Source organism: Heliangelus exortis, chromosome 1, assembly GCF_036169615.1.
Source record: "Heliangelus exortis chromosome 1, bHelExo1.hap1, whole genome shotgun sequence".
Classification (NCBI taxonomy): domain Eukaryota; kingdom Metazoa; phylum Chordata; class Aves; order Apodiformes; family Trochilidae; genus Heliangelus; species Heliangelus exortis.
In genome coordinates this window covers 127036431-127057527 of record NC_092422.1, presented here as the reverse complement: position 1 = coordinate 127057527, position 21097 = coordinate 127036431, and the positions used below count along the sequence as shown (strand labels likewise).

General features: G+C 36.4%; 1 protein-coding gene across 1 annotated transcript; it reads left to right on the top strand.

Moving 5' to 3' along the window:
- The first annotated feature begins 686 nt into the window (after positions 1–686).
- Positions 687–13632, top strand: NTS (neurotensin). The gene is made up of 4 exons (XM_071765806.1): positions 687–981; positions 4635–4696; positions 10929–11153; positions 13261–13632. Exons 1-4 carry the CDS (start codon positions 921–923, stop codon positions 13405–13407), a joined length of 495 nt encoding a protein of 164 aa, XP_071621907.1. The 5' UTR covers positions 687–920; the 3' UTR covers positions 13408–13632.
- The last annotated feature ends 7465 nt before the right edge of the window (positions 13633–21097 follow it).

Here is a 21097-nt window from a genome sequence, read left to right as displayed (position 1 = left end):
CGCCGTGCCGGGTATTAAACCTCTGCTCATCTATGAAAAATCTACCAAGACACTTTCCCGTTATCTTTCTCCATCCTCCCTCACACTGAGTTTGGTTTAAATTTTTTTTTTTTCTTTCTTCTTTTTTTTTTTTTTTTTCTTTTTTTCCCCACTACCCATGCCAGAGGTAAGGTAACACCCCCATCCATGCCCAGGGCTCTTGTACCCCTGAGTGTGACCGATGTCACAAGCCCCCCCGCCCATGCCCGGTTTAATACCCCACACTCCTTCCCGGGAGCGCTGTGCATTTCTCTCCTGGTTTCTCCCCTAGCTGTAGGGAAAGGCAGACAAAGCGTTTCCCGCCCGTGTACCCAGCGTACATCCCGCGCAAGGGGCCCGAGCAACAGCGGTAACTTCTAAGGAAAAAAAAAAAATTCCCCAGATCAGATGATAGTTCTCTTTCGGGAAAAGCCCTCTCCCTCCGCACCCTGAGGCGGTGGGTGGGTGCGGGGGGGAAGTTCGTGGCTCGCCCCGTGGGGCTCCGCGTGCGTCAAGCCGCGAGTGGCGTCAGCGCTGGCGGGCGCGGAGCAGCGGGGGGAGCCTTGGGATGGGGGTAAGGGGGGGTGCAATTTGTGTGTGGGTAGTGTAGGTAGAGGGAGCGGGGTGGGCTGAGCGAGGTTTGGGAGGGGGAGAGGAGGGAGAGGAGGGAGAGGAGGGAGGGCACTTCATCAGGAGGCGAGGGTGACACCGCCGTGACATCATCCCGCGGCTTATATAGTTGGGGAAGGGTCCGGGTCCCCCGTCTGGTGCAGGCAGCCGCCCGCCTGAGCGTGTGTTGAGGGCGCGAAGCGGCGGGGCTCTGTCTGTCTGTCTCTCTCTCTCTCTCTCCGTCTCTCCCCAGGATTTATGGACTTTACTTTCTAGAGGGCTGCGCGGCAGAGATGAGAGCCCAGCTGGTGTACGCGTTGCTGCTGGCCTTGGCCTCTTGCAGCCTCTGCTCAGGTAAGCCCTTCCCTCAACCCCGCACCGCCCCGCACCGCCCCGCACCTCCATCCGACTCGGAGCCCTAAACGGCGCGGGGTCGGCGCTCGTCGCGGAGCCCCGAGGTCTCTGAGACTTCGGCACTTGAGCCGCTCCCGGAGCCTTGAGAGGGACGGAAATAAAGGAGGTGAAGTTCCTTCAGGGTTCCTTGCCTGTGCCCGACGGGCACCAAAGAGCTGGGCCTGATAACGGGCTCTAGCCAGCATCATTTTTTTCTGTCAGTACCGTAACTTTCTCCCTTCATCTAAACTGTTCTTCTTCGCAGCATCCATACCGTGGCAATTAGTGTCGACTGTCTACTTATCACTGGAAATACAGTGTAGACCATCTGCTTGATTGTGCTGCCTCATTTGTCATTTATTAAATACCATGTATTTACAGACTGTCATATAAATTATTATTTGCACAACTCGTGTGAAGAGCTTACATTAGCCAAATCATCATGACTATAGATGTACTTTAATCACTTCTTAGTGACAGAAATACAATTTGAGTATTCTGGAGGAAAAAAACAGCTACCAGCAGATTGTATTAGGGGAAAAAAAAAAAAAAAAAAAAAGCTGAATTGGATGCAGATCACAGACTAAGGTTACTGTAAATGCATTTCTATTCCAAGAGCAATTGATAAAATGCATTGCCTGCTCTTTTGGCAAATGGTACAGCTAAGTGTGCAATTTATATCCTAAATTTGTGATGAAAAATAGGTATAGTGGCAGAATAGGCTTCAAAATCTAACTTACAACTTAATGTAATCTTCACCTTCGCAAATGATGAAGAGTAGCTTTACAAGTAGCTTCATTTTTCAGCCTCAGTGTTCAGGAGAATTGAGAATTCCAAATTCTTACTTTAGACTAAAGTTTCCAATTTGTATTGCTCTGCAGAAGAAAAGTGTAATGCACATAGTATCTGCATTTTATCACCGTTTAAATGTAATATTTCTGCGTATCACCGAGAGCTGGTGATCTTAGTGACAAGGCTTAATATTTGTAATTTTCTTCCCATATATTTGAAATCTTTTCAGTTTCCAGTTCAACTGTGTGAATTTCCTTCTGATTTGAACAATAATGTGTAACCAGGCTTTTTATACACTGCTTTCTGAGGGGCTGCTCGTTTTGTGCTTTTAGTCCTCATCTCTCTCCTTCATTCTTGTGTTATCTGGGTGGGTTCTCTTCCTCCAAGCCTTGCGTTATTCTTTCAAGGATTCTAGACCAGCTTCCTCTAATACACTCCAGACTTTGTTTCTCAATCAGATTTTTTTCTTAATACCTACCTATCTTCCAGCCTTAACAGTGTGGAAGCTATCTCCCATCCTCTGTAGAACATAGAAACCAGGTGCTAACCAGACATAAGTCTTTTCATTGTCCTCATCTGGTATAGCCCCAGGATACCATGAGTCATGATGCTGCCAGATGTGTGCCACTCACCCATTCACAGGAACTGCTGCTGTCATGGGTAGAAATTCAGCTGAGGTGATCTTGTGCTGCAAGTAGAACTTTGGCTAATGGTAAAGTGGCTAAGAGCTCAGATAACACTGACAACCTGTGGTGTTGAAAGGTTAGGTTGGAGAATATTTGCTAGTGGCTTGCTGCAGTACCAATCCACAAACCTTATTATTACTTAATATTTTTCAATATGAAACTTCAGTTATCAGCTTCAGTACAAAAACTAAGAATGAATGAATGTAGTGTGCTAGTAATAAAAAGGTGAACAGAAGCATTACTAGAGAGGAAGATTGTGTAACACATCCACATTTTTGATGGCCTGAATAAATAGAAGTGAGAAGCAGTGCACCAAAATGCAATAGCTTAGGAAATAATAAAAGTTCGTGTTAAGAGCTCCATATAACAGAATCACAGTTGATGGGAATGTCTGAGGAGATAAAAGACTTGGTTATATTCTCTGACCTCTTTTTTTTTTTTGAGAGAGATACTAAAATTTATCAGAACAACAACAAAAAATAATCTCAAAATGTGTGAGAGAGCTACTTGTTGTGTAGCTAATGGTAAACATTACGTTAGTTAAGTACTAAAGCTTCTGATCTGAACTGTGGTATGCTGGATTGTCTTGACCTCACCTCAGGCACAGAGGAGAATTTTCTGAAGATCTGGGGGACACAAGGATGTCACAAGAGAGGATATTGGAAGAGAATCTAATAGCTCTGGGCACAGCCTTTCTGCTAAGTATTTATGGGATTTCCAGGGGAATGTGCTATGTCCAAAAGGTCCAAAACCTTGCATTTATTTGATAATCACCATGTAAGCATACCCTGAAGATCTAAGTTGGGAAGGGCTGTGATTGCTGTCTAAAAACATGAGATGGGTAAATATTACTAATAGAAAGGTATCATTTATGGTGGAGGAAGGTACGTACAAACCATAATGAATTGTAATTAGAAATAAATTAGGCTTTAAATTAGAAGGTGAGTAACCATTAATAGTTTGGAAGGATTCCCCAAAGAAGAAACACGGTGGTGGGATCTTGTTATTAAGACTGCACATGATCGATTTTTCAGAGTATTACAATGGGAGGCTTTCTGTGCCAGAAGAAATATATGATAGACAGCACATACTTGTACAAAAGGTCCCTGACAGTTCTGTGGAAGGTAGTAACACAACATGGAGATGATTCCTGAAATGAAAACATAGGCAGAATCTATTCACAGATTTTGTGGTAGGGTGTTACCTGCCAACAGCATCCATCATCTTAATGAAAGTGAGATATTACTTAGATGAATATGCAATAGATTTTGGTTTAGTTTGGTTTCAAATCTAAGTAACATATTGTTTGACTTTAGACTGCTGGTATTCCATGTGGCTTTTAGCTCTGTTTTTCTTGAAGACTTAACTCTTTTTTATATGTATCTGCTATTCGAGCTGTGATTGTTTTCTAGGCACCAGATCTTCCTTGTGATTCTGTACTGCACAAAACAGAAAAGCTTGTGGCTGTTTTATCTTCCTACAGCATTTTTTACCATATTCACCAAATCACAGGTGTTGCAAGCCTGCTAAGCTATTAAATGTCAATTAAATTAGCAAAGAAAATCCTAAGCTGTTGGGTAAGAATATTTTCTTTTGGTATACACATTGCCAAGAGCTTGTGTCACAAATGTGTAAAGTTCCTCATATCCGTAAATATATTCTTAATTTTAACCAAGAATAATTAAGACTAAATATTGTCAAGTAGTTATAAGTGCCATTCACCTAAACATTAAGCTGCTACTTAAGCAAATATTATTTAAAAATAAATAAGTAACAAATAATGATTATGAAAATCACACTGATGTAGAATATAGAAGCAGTTTTATTTCATGAAAGGGTTACAGATACCAGTCAACTTAGATCAATGAATCATTTAATTCACTTCAATAAGCTTGAACATGCTTTAAAAAGGTACTATCCATTTTAATACATTGTTTCACCTGAAATACCTATTTCTATCTGTTTCTATATTGTTTCCTCACAATCCATCTAGATCACTTTATTCCGTTTTTATCAAAGTTCTTTGATTTGTTTATTTTTCAAAAATTCATTGATGTATCTAAATTCTGTATGCTGTGATGAAATGTACATGATTTATGATGAAATAATAAACACATGTTTCTGGTTTATTCCCAGATTCAGAAGAGGAAATGAAGGCATTAGAAGCAGATTTATTGACCAATATGTACACATCAAAGGTAATTATTTTTACTCTTTCGGCTGACAGGTAGGGAGCAAATGAATTCTCATTACAAATCCAGAAGTCTTTAGGCAAAGTAATAACCTATGGTTTAGACCAAAAAGTTCAATGCTACACATTACTTTCATGCAACGTTTTCTCCAGTTCAAAGGAAATGTAAAGGTTTCGATGTGACACACTAAATGTGTTCCTCTTTTATAGCACCAGTACTTTCATTAAACTGTCAAAACTGTGTTATGTGCAGAGATGTAAATTTATATGAGGAAATATATTTCCAATGGGATTATGCCTGATGAAAGCTGAATTAACCTTGAGTCAAATCAGTAACTGCTTTTTTTATGCAGGACTTTCCTAAATGCATGTAAAATTAAGATAGTAATAAAGCAAAAACTGTTAATGGATATGGTTTTGGTTTAGGAATTTAATGATAGTATTAGTACAGGAACATGACTATGAAAATATCAATCCGATAAATGACACTTCCTCCACAAGTTGCCAGACTTTGACCAATATACACATTTTTTAATACAAATAGACAAAAATTCAGTTCCAATCTCATACTGACAAGATGAAGCAGCAAGTGTTGCACATATGCATTGAACAGGCTGAAAGAAATACGTAAGCCTAATATTTCTTCAGTAGCACAGAATTTTCACAGCTGGAAAAGATCTCTAAGATCACTGCATCCAACCATAACCCTCCAAAAAAAAAAAAAAAAACCAAAAATAAAACCAAAACCCAAAACGAAAACCAAACCAAAAAAAGAAACAACTGCAACACCCCAGACTTAAGGTTTACTGTTTCAATTATTTGTTCTAGTGAAGTGCAAGTGGTGCTTAAATTCAATGAAAACTAGAGTGAGAAACAAAAAAAAATTCTCAAAAAAATGAATTTCATAAACCAATATCTAGTTGAAGGTTAAGGACAAAACCTTCCTGGAAGACTTCTGTTTACATGTTTATGTGTGAGCTATTTCACAGGATCCTTTGAACTGACTAGAAAAAGAAAAGAGACCAGGATATACATTGTTTTGATCTGCTCGGGCAGTTCTTAGGTTCACATGTTCTTTAGTGGCATGGTAATTAACCTTAGATGCCCATTAAATCTGTCTGCCATTCTAAGGTAGCAAATTAAATCTGTTTGCCACTTCTCTAAGGTACCTAAAGATTTAGCAGAAATCATTTTCCTAAGAGAAATTTAAATGTAGGAGCCTGACAAAATGAGTTCTTCCTCTGTGTGGCAATGCATAATGTGCCCAGGGATGAAACCCTGTCGTGCTTGGTATTTCTGCTATTGACTTTAGAGGAACTGTGAAATGAACTTCCACTTATATCTTTTCCTCCCCCTTAGCACAGAGAACAATCTCAGGTAACTAAAAATGTACAAATAAATTGCAACAGTTGGTAATGTAATAATGTTTCCCACAATACTCTTCATGCTGGTTTACATCATGTATCTTGCTATTCAATTTTGTCATGGTATATACTGTTAGTGAAGTGATACCTGAAGTTGACAGAAGGATTAGATGCATGGTGGATACATTTAATTCCACATTATACTACCTTAAATCACCATCTAAAATTCATTAGTTCAATATACAGTGTCTCTTGACATCAAAGTGAACCATGGTTGAACCACTAAAAAGCGTGCATAAATGCTTCTACAGGAGCACACCACTATTCCATTCATTACTGAAATGACAAGTTCTTTTTTCTGTTGTCCTCTGCTAGCTATTACCCCTCATTAGAACAAAAGTATAGTTCTGGTGTGAGAGACAAATTTGAGGATGATTTATGCAATAACTGTCTTGTATTGTGCCCGAGATCTGTTTCCAGTTCAAAACAATTACTGTCAAATTGCTTCACCCATCTTTGACACTTGCTTGGTAATAAGCAGCCAGGGAAATCCAGGCAATTTAAATAGCATTAAGATGGGGAGAAAAAAGGTACCGGTAGGGGAAAGGAGAAAAGATGTTTGTGAAAGGTAAGATCTAAAAATGCAGAAACGTGATTTATGACTTGTATTTTCAGTACGTGACACAAAAAGTCTTTGTAAGTAGGCACTTGTGAAGTATAGTATCAAGACTACAGCTAGGGTTTAAGCTCATACCTTTTGCAACATTCAAGAGTCCATCCAAAGTTACGGAAAGAGTTACCATATGCTTTTGACTGCACAGACTGCTGCCCAGTGTCTACTGGCCCTTTTCAAACAGCTCTTTAAATTCACCTATGTTCTGAAACACTCTCCATCTTTAAAGAAGTATATCCTTTCTTCCTACCACCTGCCTTCAATATTTAATACAGCTTATCCTCCTACCCTGCTGTTACATCTGAAAGAAGATACAGAGATCAAACAAGTCCCTAAAATGCTTTATCTGTCTTTCCTCTAAAATAAAATTGAAAGAGCTGTTTGGAAGATCTGGTAAGACTACACAAGCTTGAATTGCTTGAAATATGCAGACAGTTATCTGCAATTTTCAAAAATATGCAGACAGTTATCTGCTGTGTCTCTTTTGTATCAAATACCTACCTCTATCCTCACCTTCATAAATGCTTGCCTGAAACCACCACTTGCATGAAGAATGTCCTGAACTCAAACAAGACTGAGATGATTAAAAAAGGATAAGAAAAAAAAAAAGAAAGACAAAGAAGTGTTTTGTTGAAGAATATGTTATCATTAGAATATGCTACACCTTTAGGATCCTCACATAAATTTTCTGAAATCTTGGGCCCTCTGAGATTTTTACTGTTCTAGGTTGCCTATTGCTGACTGTGTTCAGACATTTTGGCCTTGATGAGGTTACTGTTGTCTAAGAGCCCTGACTTCCTATCTCAGTCATCCCATAAATACTCTTTACGTTTACAGGCATCAGTGTACACCACTGAAGAACATCTGTTGTAACAGAACTCAATAGCATATCTGCTTAAAGTGAGAATTTTCATAATTTCTATGGTTACATTCTGACAAATTTCAACTACCATTTCAAATTGGAGAGAACCTACATTACCCTGGATTTTACTTGGTTTTGAATATGTATTTCAACTGCTTTTTCTAGATAATGACAAAAATATAAAAAGTAGAGGATCAAACTTTCTTTTAAAAAAACAACAAAAAAACCTACCACCACCCCTCCCATGTTTGGGAGGTGCATATTACAAGGTAAGAAGTATCTTTAAAAAAAGCTGTCAGGGGTATCATTCAACCAGAAAGGGAAAGACAAAGATATATAACTTATAAATTGAGATTGTCTTTAATCTTTCATAGGACAAGCCTATTGTCAAAGAAAGTAATATTCTCAATCTCATTTCAGTTCTGTAAATTAAAATTCTCTTCCAAGATACATGAGGTGTGAGAAACTAAGCATCTGAGTCTTACTTCAGAAGCATATTCAGCAATGGAAATGCACACATCATACTCACTTCAGCAATAATAACTTTCAAATTCTGATTCATGCTGCAGTGTCTTTTGTTTGTTCAGATCACTCCCAGATATTTTTCAAGTTAATCTACAAAAAAATAGCTCCATCTTAGGAGATATGAGTTCCTTCATTGCTTGTGTAGGTGTTTTTTCCAAAACATGTCAGTTGGTATATATATATATATCTCATACATTGAAAATGTACTTGAACCTTTGTATTACTGTAATTTTTAACTGTGTTTTCACATATTCCTTTAGGATAATACCCTCAGAGGTTTCCCATAACCTATAAAACAAAATGCATTGTTTGTAATACTTGCTGTAATAGTAGAGTAGAAAAGTACTGACTGCTCTCTTTAGTGACTGGGCATGACCTAGAGATCTCCCTGTTCAGTTAAAAATAATATTTCACTCCTGACTGAAGTTATTAATGCTTTATAGTTTCAGTCTGTAACCTGGCAGCAGTGTAAATCAGTAGCAGGTGTATTCAAGTAAAAATACTTCGAGGTCATAAATATGTGCTTTAATGGGAACTAGACTCTCTTAACAAATGGAATATGCTAGCAGACAACAGTGCAGAATTTTTTTTTCCTAACCTCAGAAGTAGCAGCTAAGAACAATTTCACCTAATGAAATCTGCTTTTTAAGTGTTTTAATAATATACAGAGGAAAGTTCCTTTAAACATAGCCATGTATCAGGGTAACATAAAGTAGTAACTTGAGATCGAAAAGATTCTATAAATTATGCAAGAGTGCATACAATGTTTCCCTATCCTCCCATACACTGGAATATTTTTGCTTTTTTAACTCAGAACTCTCACTTGCTTAAGTAGCACTATAGCTAGATTTTATTCTTCATTGCAATTTATCTGTTTCAATGCTAGTTTATGCTTCTTTTGTATACCTAGGAGAGAGGGATGCACTGGAAAAGCCTCCCCATTGTCGTGGAAAGCTCCATAGTTTCATATTTCACAAAAACTTTAAAACAGATCAGAGAAGATTTTGAAATCATAGTGAATACTTGGTCTTTTTTGCTAGTATAACTGCTGTTAATTATATTACAGATTCTGCAAAGCGGTTAATTTTTGTTTTGAACCAGTAACATCCTTTCAGATAATTTGACAGACAAATTAGTGCACCTAGATGGGCAAAAGATGAGCTCAAAATAAAGAGCGCAGAACCAATTTCAAACTTCTGAATATGATTCTACATTTGTTTTCTTCTCAGCCTCAGAACAATTTTTTTTTCTGAGTTCTGTCAGGAAAATACTTCTCATTTCAAAAGGCCTGCATGTATCAGCTATATATTGGAGCAATGTTTATGGCCAAAAGGGAATTTTTTTAAAATTATGCTAATAGCTGTGCCAGCTTTTCTCATTTCATCCTCAATCCTCTCCATTTTCTTTCTTTTCCCTTAAAAAAATGGTGAAATATTGTCAATATGCGTAACTCCTGGATCAATGACTCTGTTAGGAAAGTTCTTCAAAGAAACAACAAATTATGTGATTCACTTAAGCAAGCACTCCTTCCACAGTCTTAATTATTGTTGTCAGTATGTAAAAGACAGTGTCTGTGTTAATGTAATACCTATATTTAACATGCAGGAAAAGAAGAAACCACATTTCTGTTCAGAGGTAAACAGAACAGAGGTTCCTTGCTTATTTGCACAGCAAGGAAGTCCTTGTCAGTAATAAATAGGAATTTACTATTTGGCTTTTGACTGGAGATTGCTATGTCTCCAGTTCTAATTTAAGGAAACAAAATTCTATAGTCATCACTAAAAGGAATACAATTTGAAAGAAGTTATAATTAGTAAGAGAACCAAGAAAGTGTTAAAGACATTAAAAGCAGCGAATGAGGTAGGACTTAGGTTTTTCACTTTTTTTTTCTACTGGTAATCATACCTGAAGAAGACTACTGCCATAACTGCTTGGAAAGAGCACTAACAGTAGAAAAATAAGTTATTTCTCTGAACATTTCATAAAACTGTTTAGAAGTTAAATAGTGCCTGAATAACGCAAGATACTGGGGAAAGTAAATTCAAGACAAACCATGGTAAATTTTTTCTATTTCTGTCTTTTTTAACATCTCTGAAAAGGTCCATTATGGACCACATAAATACAGCTGGTATGAGTTTTTCAGTCCAGTTACCAAATCAGTAATGGATTGTTTGCAGAGCCCTCTTTCATCTTTGTTCCATCTTTATCTAAGCCCATAGACCTTCAATTCACATTTGCTGGGCTCATGACTCTTCAGTATCAAAAAATCCTGGGGTTCACAGGTTCCATAACTTCAGATCCAGCCTTATTAGACCACTTGCCCTGAAGCAGGGACTCCGGTCCTTTTCTCAGGGAATTTTGAAATGACTGGGATTTGTTCTGAACTGGGGAGGAGCATCTAGGAAACCACAGGCATCTACCTTGGACTCCAGTACTGGGAATTCATCCAGTGGGTTTGACTCATTGTCCTGATTTACACCTGTGAATTTATATTATATTAATTTCCATCCCTGTTTTTGTTTGCACCTGTGCAGAATGACTATGAAATGCTACTATTCTGGTTTGGTAGCAGTTTAGTTTTTCATCATGTGTATCTACGTGGGAGGTAAGGCTGTGGGGAAGCAGACTTGTTGTGTTTAATAAATAACTTGTCCTAATTTCAGCACTCTCTAATTATTGTGTAAAAGTTGAGCTGATGAAAAGTATTTCAAATACACAAACATGTTCATACAAAAATGTTTAAATGTCACACGTTATTACTAAAAAACAAAACAAAAATGACAACAAGTTAAATAATGGGTATTTGTGTTTTTAGATTAACAGAGCAAAACTTCCTTACTGGAAAATGACCCTGATACATGTTTGCAATCTTGTCAACAACATAAACAACCAAGGAGGGGAAATAGTAGAGGTAGATGAAGAGGATCTTGTTTCTGGAAGACAGTTCCCTGCTGCTCTGGATGGCTTCAGCTTGGAAGCTATGCTGACAGTATATCAACTCCAAAAAGTTTGCCACAGCAGAGCTTTTCAGCATTGGGAGGTAAAACAAACTGTCACAAATTCACGTTTCAACTCCTATTAAACTCTCAGGCTGTGTTTGTTATGATACTTTAAAATACATTATATCCATGTGACCCCCTCACACTGTCTGTGCTTTTCTTCCAGCTTTTATATTCTCTGATGCCTCTAATATGTGTCTTATCAAAACAGTTGTGAGTTAGTGTTGTTTTTTGATGCACTGTCTGTTTTTTATAATGACCCATGGATAAATGACAGATAATCTTAACTATGTACTTTCTCCACTCTTTGTAGCCATCCCAAGGAATCAAGCAAACACATGAAAGTGAGCTCTGTGCCAGAGCACAAAATTAATTAACTTCACAGACATTAAAGTACTGCAGATTTATTGAGGCACAACTAAATGTATTCAGAGCTTTTTAAAGCCCTTCTATGGCCCTAAGGCACACTGGACTCAGAATACATGGATGTATATCAAATGTGCACATGTACTTTTACCAGCTACTCTGGGCTTCTTATTGCTAGCAAACCAGTAGTAAGGGAACTCATGCTTTTCACTTTCCCTCACATAAACAGGGTCCTGAAATTTGACATGATTGATGAGGATGGCTTCTCTTAAAAAAGTGATCAGTTTTAGTCTATCTGTGATGTTTAGCTTAGTGCAGTGATTGCATGAAGTGGTGGGCACAATCCACTTCTGCTGTTAAATACTACACGAAGAGCTACTTCATGTAGTGAAGCAAAGTATCTCAGTGGCAGTTCCCACCTTCCAGTACACCCAATTTTTTGAGCTGTTGAAGGTTCATGGACAGGCTGGCTGAATCTTGATCCTCCTTTGTTTGCTGAATGAAAGCTCTGTATTTGCAGGCTTATTCTGATTTCTTCCTATTACCTGGGATGTTTCATACAAAAGACTGTAATATCTCAGAACCAGAGTTTTATGAGGACTGTCTTTATTAGTAAATTTATTGCTGGAGAAGAGCTACCACAAAACTGACTATATGCAGCAGCCCATGTGGCAAAATCACAGTTCCTTACTTGGCAGTTGCATCACCTTTTGTGGTGGCTGGGAATAATCACTGCTACCAGGACCACATGTGAAATGGAAAAAAAAATATTCCTCTCTCAGCTTAGGAACATGCTTATGCAGCGCAAAGGTTTATGAGACACATTAAAAGAAGATGTGCTAGAGCCAGAGGGAGAAGGCTTGAAGAAGGCTTGAAATAAACATTTTACATAATGAAATAAGTTCTTGTGACCGTATTCATCCAGGACTGAGTCCAAAGTCTGTTGAAACCATGACAGTCTGTCCATTGATTCCAGTAGAATTTAGATGATCAGTCATTTATTAAGTAATTAAAGAGGAACAGATTTTGATTGCTTAGGGAAATACTGAGGTGAGTATAAAAATGGTTTTAGTTTAATGCCTTTCAGCCAGACAATAGGACTGTACTTGACTGCAAAAGAATGTGGTAAGAGAATGGATTAAGTCTTAACAGGTAAAGCAAGACTGAATAAAAAAACACCCAGCCAAAACAAAACAAAGAAACAAATCAACCCAAAAAACATAAAAAATTAAGAAAAAACCAAACCAAAACACCTCAAAGCACAGTTATATAGGAATTATGATTGGCAAAATTTTCGATTTCTTGTGCTTCATTTAATTTCTTATTTGTTTATTACACATTTTGGTTTTTTAGCTGTAGGAAGTTGAGGATAAAAATATTGCTCAAAAGCTGAAACAAGCAAGCAGTGGGTGTTTTAGGAGGTATTTAGCCTAAATGAGTTATCACAGAGTGACACTAGGAAGTTTCTTGCTCAATTTGAGTTTTAGTTCTAGGAGGATGTAGCAGCATTGTCTTTAGTCAAAACCAATTATCTCATTTGTTTCAATGGAATTTAAATATCACTTCTCTGTGATTCAGCTCATTGCTGATATGATCTTAGTTTTGTGTCATGAGTTTTGGGCCTGTGTTTTCTTCCTTTCTTACTTTAAACCTGCAACTATTATGGTAAATATTTTTGTTGGTGACAGATGTTAAGATAATTTTTTTTAAGTTTTCTAGGAATTGATTACCTTCGTTATCAAAAAAAGTTGATAATATTTTGTCTCTTCTTGCATCCTACAGCTACTTCAGCAAGATGCTTTTGATGTAGAGAACTCAAGCCAAGACAAAGAAATAATGAAAAGAAAAAACCCCTACATTCTGAAAAGGCAGCTACATGTGAACAAAGCTAGAAGACCATACATACTCAAGAGAAGTTCATACTACTGATCCAGCAGGAGAAAACAATGTATATTTAGCTTATAGGTAACTGTGCATTATGGTTATCCTATTTAAATCTAAAATCATACTTGTGTGGAAATATACAATGGAAAATCATCAAGATGATAACATAACTGTGTTTTTTTGCAATTGCTGTTTCTTGATTGTGTTTTTTTCCTACTTGAGATTAATTGGACCAATACATTTGCAAATAAATCTAGTTTCTAAGCATGATGCATTGTACAAACTGAGATTTCAACACAGTTCCAACAATATTGAAGCCTTTCCCTGTTTTATAAAGCACACTGATGTACACCATGTAAATTGATATTGTCCATAAACACTATTGAGAATCTTGAAATTTCTTAATGCAACATTTCCAACATATATATGCTTGTAATTTTTTTGTAACACACTAAACAAAACTACCACAGTATTTTATCTACTGGCAGTTTAATTTATTAGACATCAAATCTAAGGAAGGACATAAATACTATCAGCTAACTATTAAATAGAATTTTCAAAAGCCGTATTTTAAATAGCCTGCATGTAAATGAATTTAAAGTTCCTTACTCCTAATTTGCCACTGAAGTCATAATTTAAGAAAACAATACAAAAATGAAACTTTAACAAAGTATGCTAAGGAGAACAAACGTAGATGTGTTTCAGAGTCTTGTGTATCACTGACTAAATAAGAAAAATCAATTTATTTAATCAGAATTTACTGTATTTACCTATTCCATGAATGCTCAGGAAAAAAAAAATAAAGGCACAAAAAAAAACCCAAAAAACCCAATTCATGCTCCTTTGCTGTCACTCTTAAAATATTAGCTTGTTTTTATGGGAATCTTGGGAGAAATATTTCAAAGAACTAAAATTAGAACATCTTAAACTTAGAACTTAAAAGTATTTCCTTTCCATCCTTCTACAAATTTTTAATTAAAACAAGCAGTCTCTGGGGTTAAAGACAGCCTTGAAAGCCAATGAAGAGGGAATTTTCCAACATGGGAAAAATTGTTTCCAAGCCATGAGAAATCAAATGCCACCTGAAATTTAAATATTTTCCAGATCTGTCTGTTATGTGTACATGAGACCTGGGATCTCAGTGATCTTGGGTTCCAGATCAAAACAACAGTCAAAATAAGAGTGTCAGTCCAAGAACCATGAGGCCTGGATGCTCAAACCAGGAGGCAAAAAATGGGACAGAGATGGCTTTTAAAAACCTGCTTGTTTTCTGTTTGAGGTACTTCCTCAAAGCAATGCTGTTCAAAAAAAATTCCAGAAAAAGAACCACTCAGAAAATTTCCAAATCCTTTCACAGGTCAGATTTTCCGACAATTATTATTATACATATGCAGGGATATGCATGTGTAAACCACACCTGTATCAATGGTTATACTAACTTTGTTACATGGGGAGGGATGTTTTTTTTTTAGGTAAAATGTATCTTCACTATATTAAAGCTAATAACATTTCCTTTTCTCACTGGAAATGTTATTAGTCAGTTTAGTTATTCAATAGCCACTAAATGTATTCATTTAGAAGATACAACTGAGCGTACACTAATTACTGTTAATAGTTGTTATGACTATAATACAGTAAGACACTTAAAGCACAATGTTTTAAATGCTTAATGTGCTTAGGGGCTTTACTTAAATAAGGTTCTGGTAGATTCATACTCTTTATTTTTTAATGAAACTGTGGTAGAATTAAACTGGAGACACAGTATGCTCTCAAGTTGCTAAGAAACATTCCTCTTTCCAACAAACCTAAAAGCTCCCTAGTCCTGGTATAGACACTTTAAATTCTGAATTACTTATTAATCTGAAATAATAGCAGAACAGAGTTTGTTTCAAAATTCAGTGCAAGTGATACAAGGGGAAAAAAGAAAGGAAACATCTGACAGCTATTTCATAAAGAACACAGAAGAGTAACACAGAAGGAAATAGGCTGCTGAGATTACTTTTCTCTTGTGTTCATTTTGAGAGTATAAGAGTTGAAAAAAATGTTGGGTAAGGTAATGTGGTTGCCATTGGATGGAGAATGTTAAGACTTTTGAATACAAAAGCATCCTTCCATTCTTCATTTTGGAAGGTCTATAGATATTCAGGTTGATGGCAGGGGAGCTCAAATGATGATAACTGCTCCACCCTCATCTAGTGCTCCACACTCAAGTGGGACATACCCTGTAACAGTGTGCTTTTCCTTGGAGTGCAGACATAACAGATTAGCAGGAGTGACTGGCTGAAAATGGCTTAAAATAACCCATTTCCTTTCAGCATGCTGTGAATCCACACAGCGTGTGTCACTGGAGGAGTCAGAGCTTAAAGTATGACAGAAGGTATCTTGTTCCACTCCTCTCTATTTTCTGATGGAGGTGTGCAGGCAGCTGTCAGAGGAATGTCATCCAGAGTGAGAGACAATCCTAACCGGGTGAGGAACCAATGTCCATAATTGTAATGGGATCAGTAAATACGCAAAAGTCAATGCTGATGTTTCAGTTTATTGGTCAGCGGAGAAAGGCAAGCAGAGCAGAAGTAAAATGTTAGAAAACACACTAAAACCATGTGATTAAGCCAAATATAGCTTTAAAAGGATATTTTGATGTCAGCAGGACTCTTACTTTCTTGAAATCTCCTCTCACTTCTAGCCATTGCTACCTCCTGATAATCTCACTATTGGGGAGCCTTCCTTTTTGGATGATGGCAGCAAAAAAAATTAGTCAGACTTATGCATTTTTTGTGTCTATTTGACATATTCTTTCAGTGGGATCTTTGGTACTTTCCTGGGCCTTACCTGTGCACTGTCTGATGTATTTATAGCAGCAACAGGCATTGAATGAAATTGAAGCCACAGGAGGCCTTCACAATATGTACAGATTTGTAATGCAGGCAGCTTTTTTTTTTCCTCCTTTTCCTCCTTTTCCTTTTCTTTTTCTTCTTTTTCCTTTTCTTTTCCTCCTTTTCCTTTCCTTTTCCTTTTTACAATTTATAGTTGCCTTGTGTTTAGAAATGTTGTTTTGAAGGCTCTTAACTCAGATTGCTACCTTGTTTTAAATAAATGTCTCGATTCAGACAATTTTGTTTTACAGTGGCAATTACTAGGAGATTTGATGCCTTTCTTTGTCTCCACAGAGAAGCACATTTTTTACCACATATTCTACTTCCTGATGTTTTTATGAAGTTCATGGATTAGTAATTATACCAATTATTCAGAAAATATGTACTTAATTATTTCCCATTCTTCTAAAATATTGGATAAGGTCTTAGAGAGCAATTGCAGAAACATCTCAGTTATCAATAATTCAGAACTAAATGTAACATTTAATTTGATTTTCTATATTTTTATTGGTTGTAATTCATAATCTTGCAAAAGAAAAGTAAAACATAGAGGAAAGAATAATTTTATAATTTCTGAAGCCTATATTTGTTAGATTTTCTTTCTTTAAAAGAAAAAATATTTAAAATGATTCAATAGTTACTGTCCTCAAGGTTAAATGTGGTGATAAAATAAGTCTTCAGCTTTCCTGAGTCTTGCTTTTGGTATACTATATATTTTGGTTTCTTTTCTATTACAAGTCTAAACTTTATATTTTAGAGGAGAGTTTAACAGTTGTGTTGTTCATAGAGGGAATGAAATGTGGAGTTCATAGATTAAAGGAGATTTAACATTGTGATGCATTGCTGTTGCTATGCCTCATGCCTGACTCCTAACACATGATGTAGACATAATAATTCGGTCTTGATATTTATTCTTTTTTCCTAAGACTATTTTCTAGTTTCCACTATGCAGTACCAAACTGAAGATGCAAGCCACAGCTATGATATTTCAGTGTAGGAAGGCAGAAACAGGAGCAGGTTCTTTTGAAATATTCCAAAGTCCTGGACTGATCACTGGTATTCTCCACAACCAAAATGTTAGACTGACTGAAGGCACTCATGAAACAAGAATCTGAGAGAACCTGCCAATCAAGTATATTGACTTCTGTGACATTAGAGTCAGAACCTGTACCTTGCTGTCCAGGAAGCACAGAAAGTGGGAAGAGTAGATATTCAAGAGGAACCTGGGGAATGAGATTTGCGTTGCTACCAAGCTCAAATATTCAAAGCCATGAATGAGGCTGCAAAAACCTGCAAATAGATAAATAAATAAATAAATACATACCTACATAAGTAGGTCTGGCATCTAATTAAAGTAATAAATCAACATAAAATTATTTTTATTACCCACCATTTACTGGACTGCCAGGAAGCATCTGAATCACAATTTTACGCTCTGCCAACAAGAGGAGTTAAAACGTATTTGGTTTTATACATTGTTACTGAAAATTGACTTTCTGATCCAATCTTTTGAATCCAGTAAGCGATACATTAAGACAGAGATAACGGCACAATGTTGCTTATTAGATTTCAAAAACTGTCAGATATTGGATGTTTGGATAGGTCTGAAAGGCCCAATAATTAGGCAGTGGACTAAAAGAACTTTGCCTCTATAGCAGGCAGGCTTGGGCTGGCCAAATGACTCCTCTGTGCTGGCAGCAAGGAGAAATGGCATGAGAGCCACTCAGGAGCTGTCAGAGGGTTATCAGCTTTAAGAAACATAAAACCTTCAGGAGGTGTAAGTTGCTCAACTAAGATGATTTTTCCAAGCAGACGAGAGCATACAGCTATTGTCTCAGGACACACCCTCTTACATAAGGAAAAGATGGGACTACACAGAACTGGATTGAATTACAAAGGAATAACATTTACCTGCTTGAGCTCTCAGTGGGTCAAGCGCCATTCTGTCTCAAAAGTTACCATGTAGTACTAGCCTAGAACCCTTTCTGTTTTATTCTTGAAGTTCAGTTGTAGGAATCTTTTTGCAGGATGCTTTTTCTCTTATGTGTACATGAAGGGCTTCTAAGGAAGTCTATACACTGCTTCATAAATGACTGCCAGCAGCCTGAGGACCTCTGTTCAAATGTAATGTCTAAGCTGCCTAGCAAAGCATTAACAGTATGTGAATAAAAAAAAATAATGCTGGGTTTGTGTGACAGTGAACCTGATCTTGAGGATAGACTGGAAACATCCTAAAAGACAATATTGACATTGTTAGTGCTGCTATTTCTGATTCATTATTTAAAAACCCAAGCTGCATAACAGATTTCTGTAATCCGGTACTTTAGAACTGAAGATCCTGCACTCCATAAAGGTTTAACTCAAGGTCTAAAATAACTGTGTTAAAAAAAAAAAAAAAAAAAAAAAAAAAAAAAAAAAAGAATTATTGTGTTATATTGTGCATTATTTTTTTAAAGAAAGTAGTCACAGAACAATACATATGACTTGGGAACCTTTTTGTCTGGAATGCACAGTGTGATTCCTCCAAAAATTTTTTTCAAAATCATAATGTTTCTATGTGTTTAAAGAAAACTGTTCCTAGAATCTAATACTGTAAAGCATTTTATAAGAAAACAAAAAACAATTTAGTTGATTCAATGAATAATTCCTATAAAAAACCAACTGTCTCAAATAAATAAATAAATAAATAAGTTTAATATTTCCAATTTTATAGCAGGTATAGAGAAGGTCTTAGAGATAGTTTACTTACTAGTTCTTGCATGAATTAAAACTCTTTGTTATTTTTGTGTACTACCAAATCCTTAGGGCTGTATAACACCTCATACAATGCATTTGTTGTTGTGTTTTGGTATCTTATTGAATGATCTTTTAAATAAAGAGCTGTGCGGAACAGTCAATATGTGTTCTGTTCTGTTCAAAAGGAAGGCATCAAGCAACTAATGCCACATGGAGCAAAGGTATATGTACAAAGAAATGGAGAGTTTATTCAATTTTTTCTGAATTTTACAGCAAATAAAGTATAGTATATGTATAATATACAGCAAATAAAGCATAATGTAAATTCAGAATAGTACCATAGTACTATAGTACCATGTTACTTTTGTCTTTTGCTGCAGAAATGGACAACAATGAAACAAATTTCTAAATTATTGTCTTTAATATGCAGAAGGCACTGAAGTATCACAATTATAGCTACTTCTGAAGCTGAAAGCCTTGGTGAATACTTAACTTACATGCTTCTCTAAAGTTTCCATTTACTGAAAGCAGTTTTTTCATTATAGCAGAGTTCCATTCCAATACCCTGCCTATGGAGAATGAGGAAGTTATGAACATAACAATTTTAAAATTTTTATTAAAAATGCTTACAGGTATCTCTACTTTACCTTTGTGGTTTTACAGATTTCTGTGTTGGAGAGTTGAACTGCAAAGGGCTGTAAGGGAAAAAGCAAATGAGAGAGGAAATACAGGCTGAAAAGGGTCTTTGTGGGAAAATGTGTGATGTTAACTGGGTACTCCTTTTGTCTGGCTCCAACCAAAAAGTCTCAGAGCTGGCTGAGGCATGGTTCATGGATATGAAGGGAAAGGAGAAGAGAGGGAGGGAGGGTGAGGAAAGGCAGGGAGAAAGAATGAAAGGTAATCTAATAGTGAGTTACATCTTGCTAGTCAAGGCCTTCAGTGTGAATAGGCTGTATGAACTAGAAGATGTAGGCCATTCTGTATAGAAAGCAGTCCCCCACAGAAGATAATGAGAGCAACGATCTGGCCTCCATTCCCAACACTTCCATTAAATAAAGAAAGGAATCTTGAAACACAGAGGTTTCAAACTGAGAGTTTTTAAGATGATCAATTATAAAAGGCTATCAGGAAAAGGAGAGAGCAGGTGGCAAGGGTCAGGAATGAAATAAATCAGTTCAATCACTTGGTAAGGAGTGCAGAGCTTGAATATCGGTACCAAGTATTTAGATTACTGTCAATAGCTTGGGGTTCTCAACACCAAGTCATCAACACCAGGTTTGAGATGGCTTGAGGTTTGATCTTATGTCTCAATGAAATCAGCACCAATTTCTCACACTAGTTGCAGAATTAGAAGAAATGGTGGTATCCAGATAGGAATCAAGAAAGACATTTTAGGAGATAAGAAAAAAAAAAACCCCGAAACCAAACAACAGCAACAACAAAACAAATGAACAAACAAAACCCACAAACTCCCCCCCCCCCAAAAAACCACACACCAAAATAAGTGGAAAACTTACCAAAGAGAAGGCATTATGATAAAGCAAAAGCTCATTTCATTCTTGAAAAATAACAATGCCTAGATGTATGCATGTATACATTGACAGGTCATACACTGCTTAGCTTTTCTATATTATTTTCCCTTATTTTCAGCAAAGCATGAATTTTTAGAAATGTAAATTTATTTTAACTTTAAATTTAAATTTATTAACCTCCTCTGATATTTTCCAGCTCTGACCTACTCATCCTCATCTGCCATAGCACTAATTGTGCTGCTTCAAATTCCTGTGCTGTTATGTACATTTAGCAAGTTTCCTAATAGGACTGAATCACCTTCTAGTGAAATAAAAATAAATTGCATATAGTTCATTTAGCATGTATAGAAGAAAAGTATCTTATCAGAGCAAATAACTGAAGCTAAAAAACGAACTGAGTTTTATCCCGTTCTTATGTGCAACGAGTTAAATTTTCCATTGAAAACCTCAAATTAAAGAAATTAAAAATTAAAAAAAGTTTTGAATATTAATTTTCTTTCCACCAGCTCTTAAATATAGATTTGCTATTTTCTCTTTGTACCATATTAGTCCAATATGTAGATACTGTTAAAACCAGTATCTTCAGCTTCA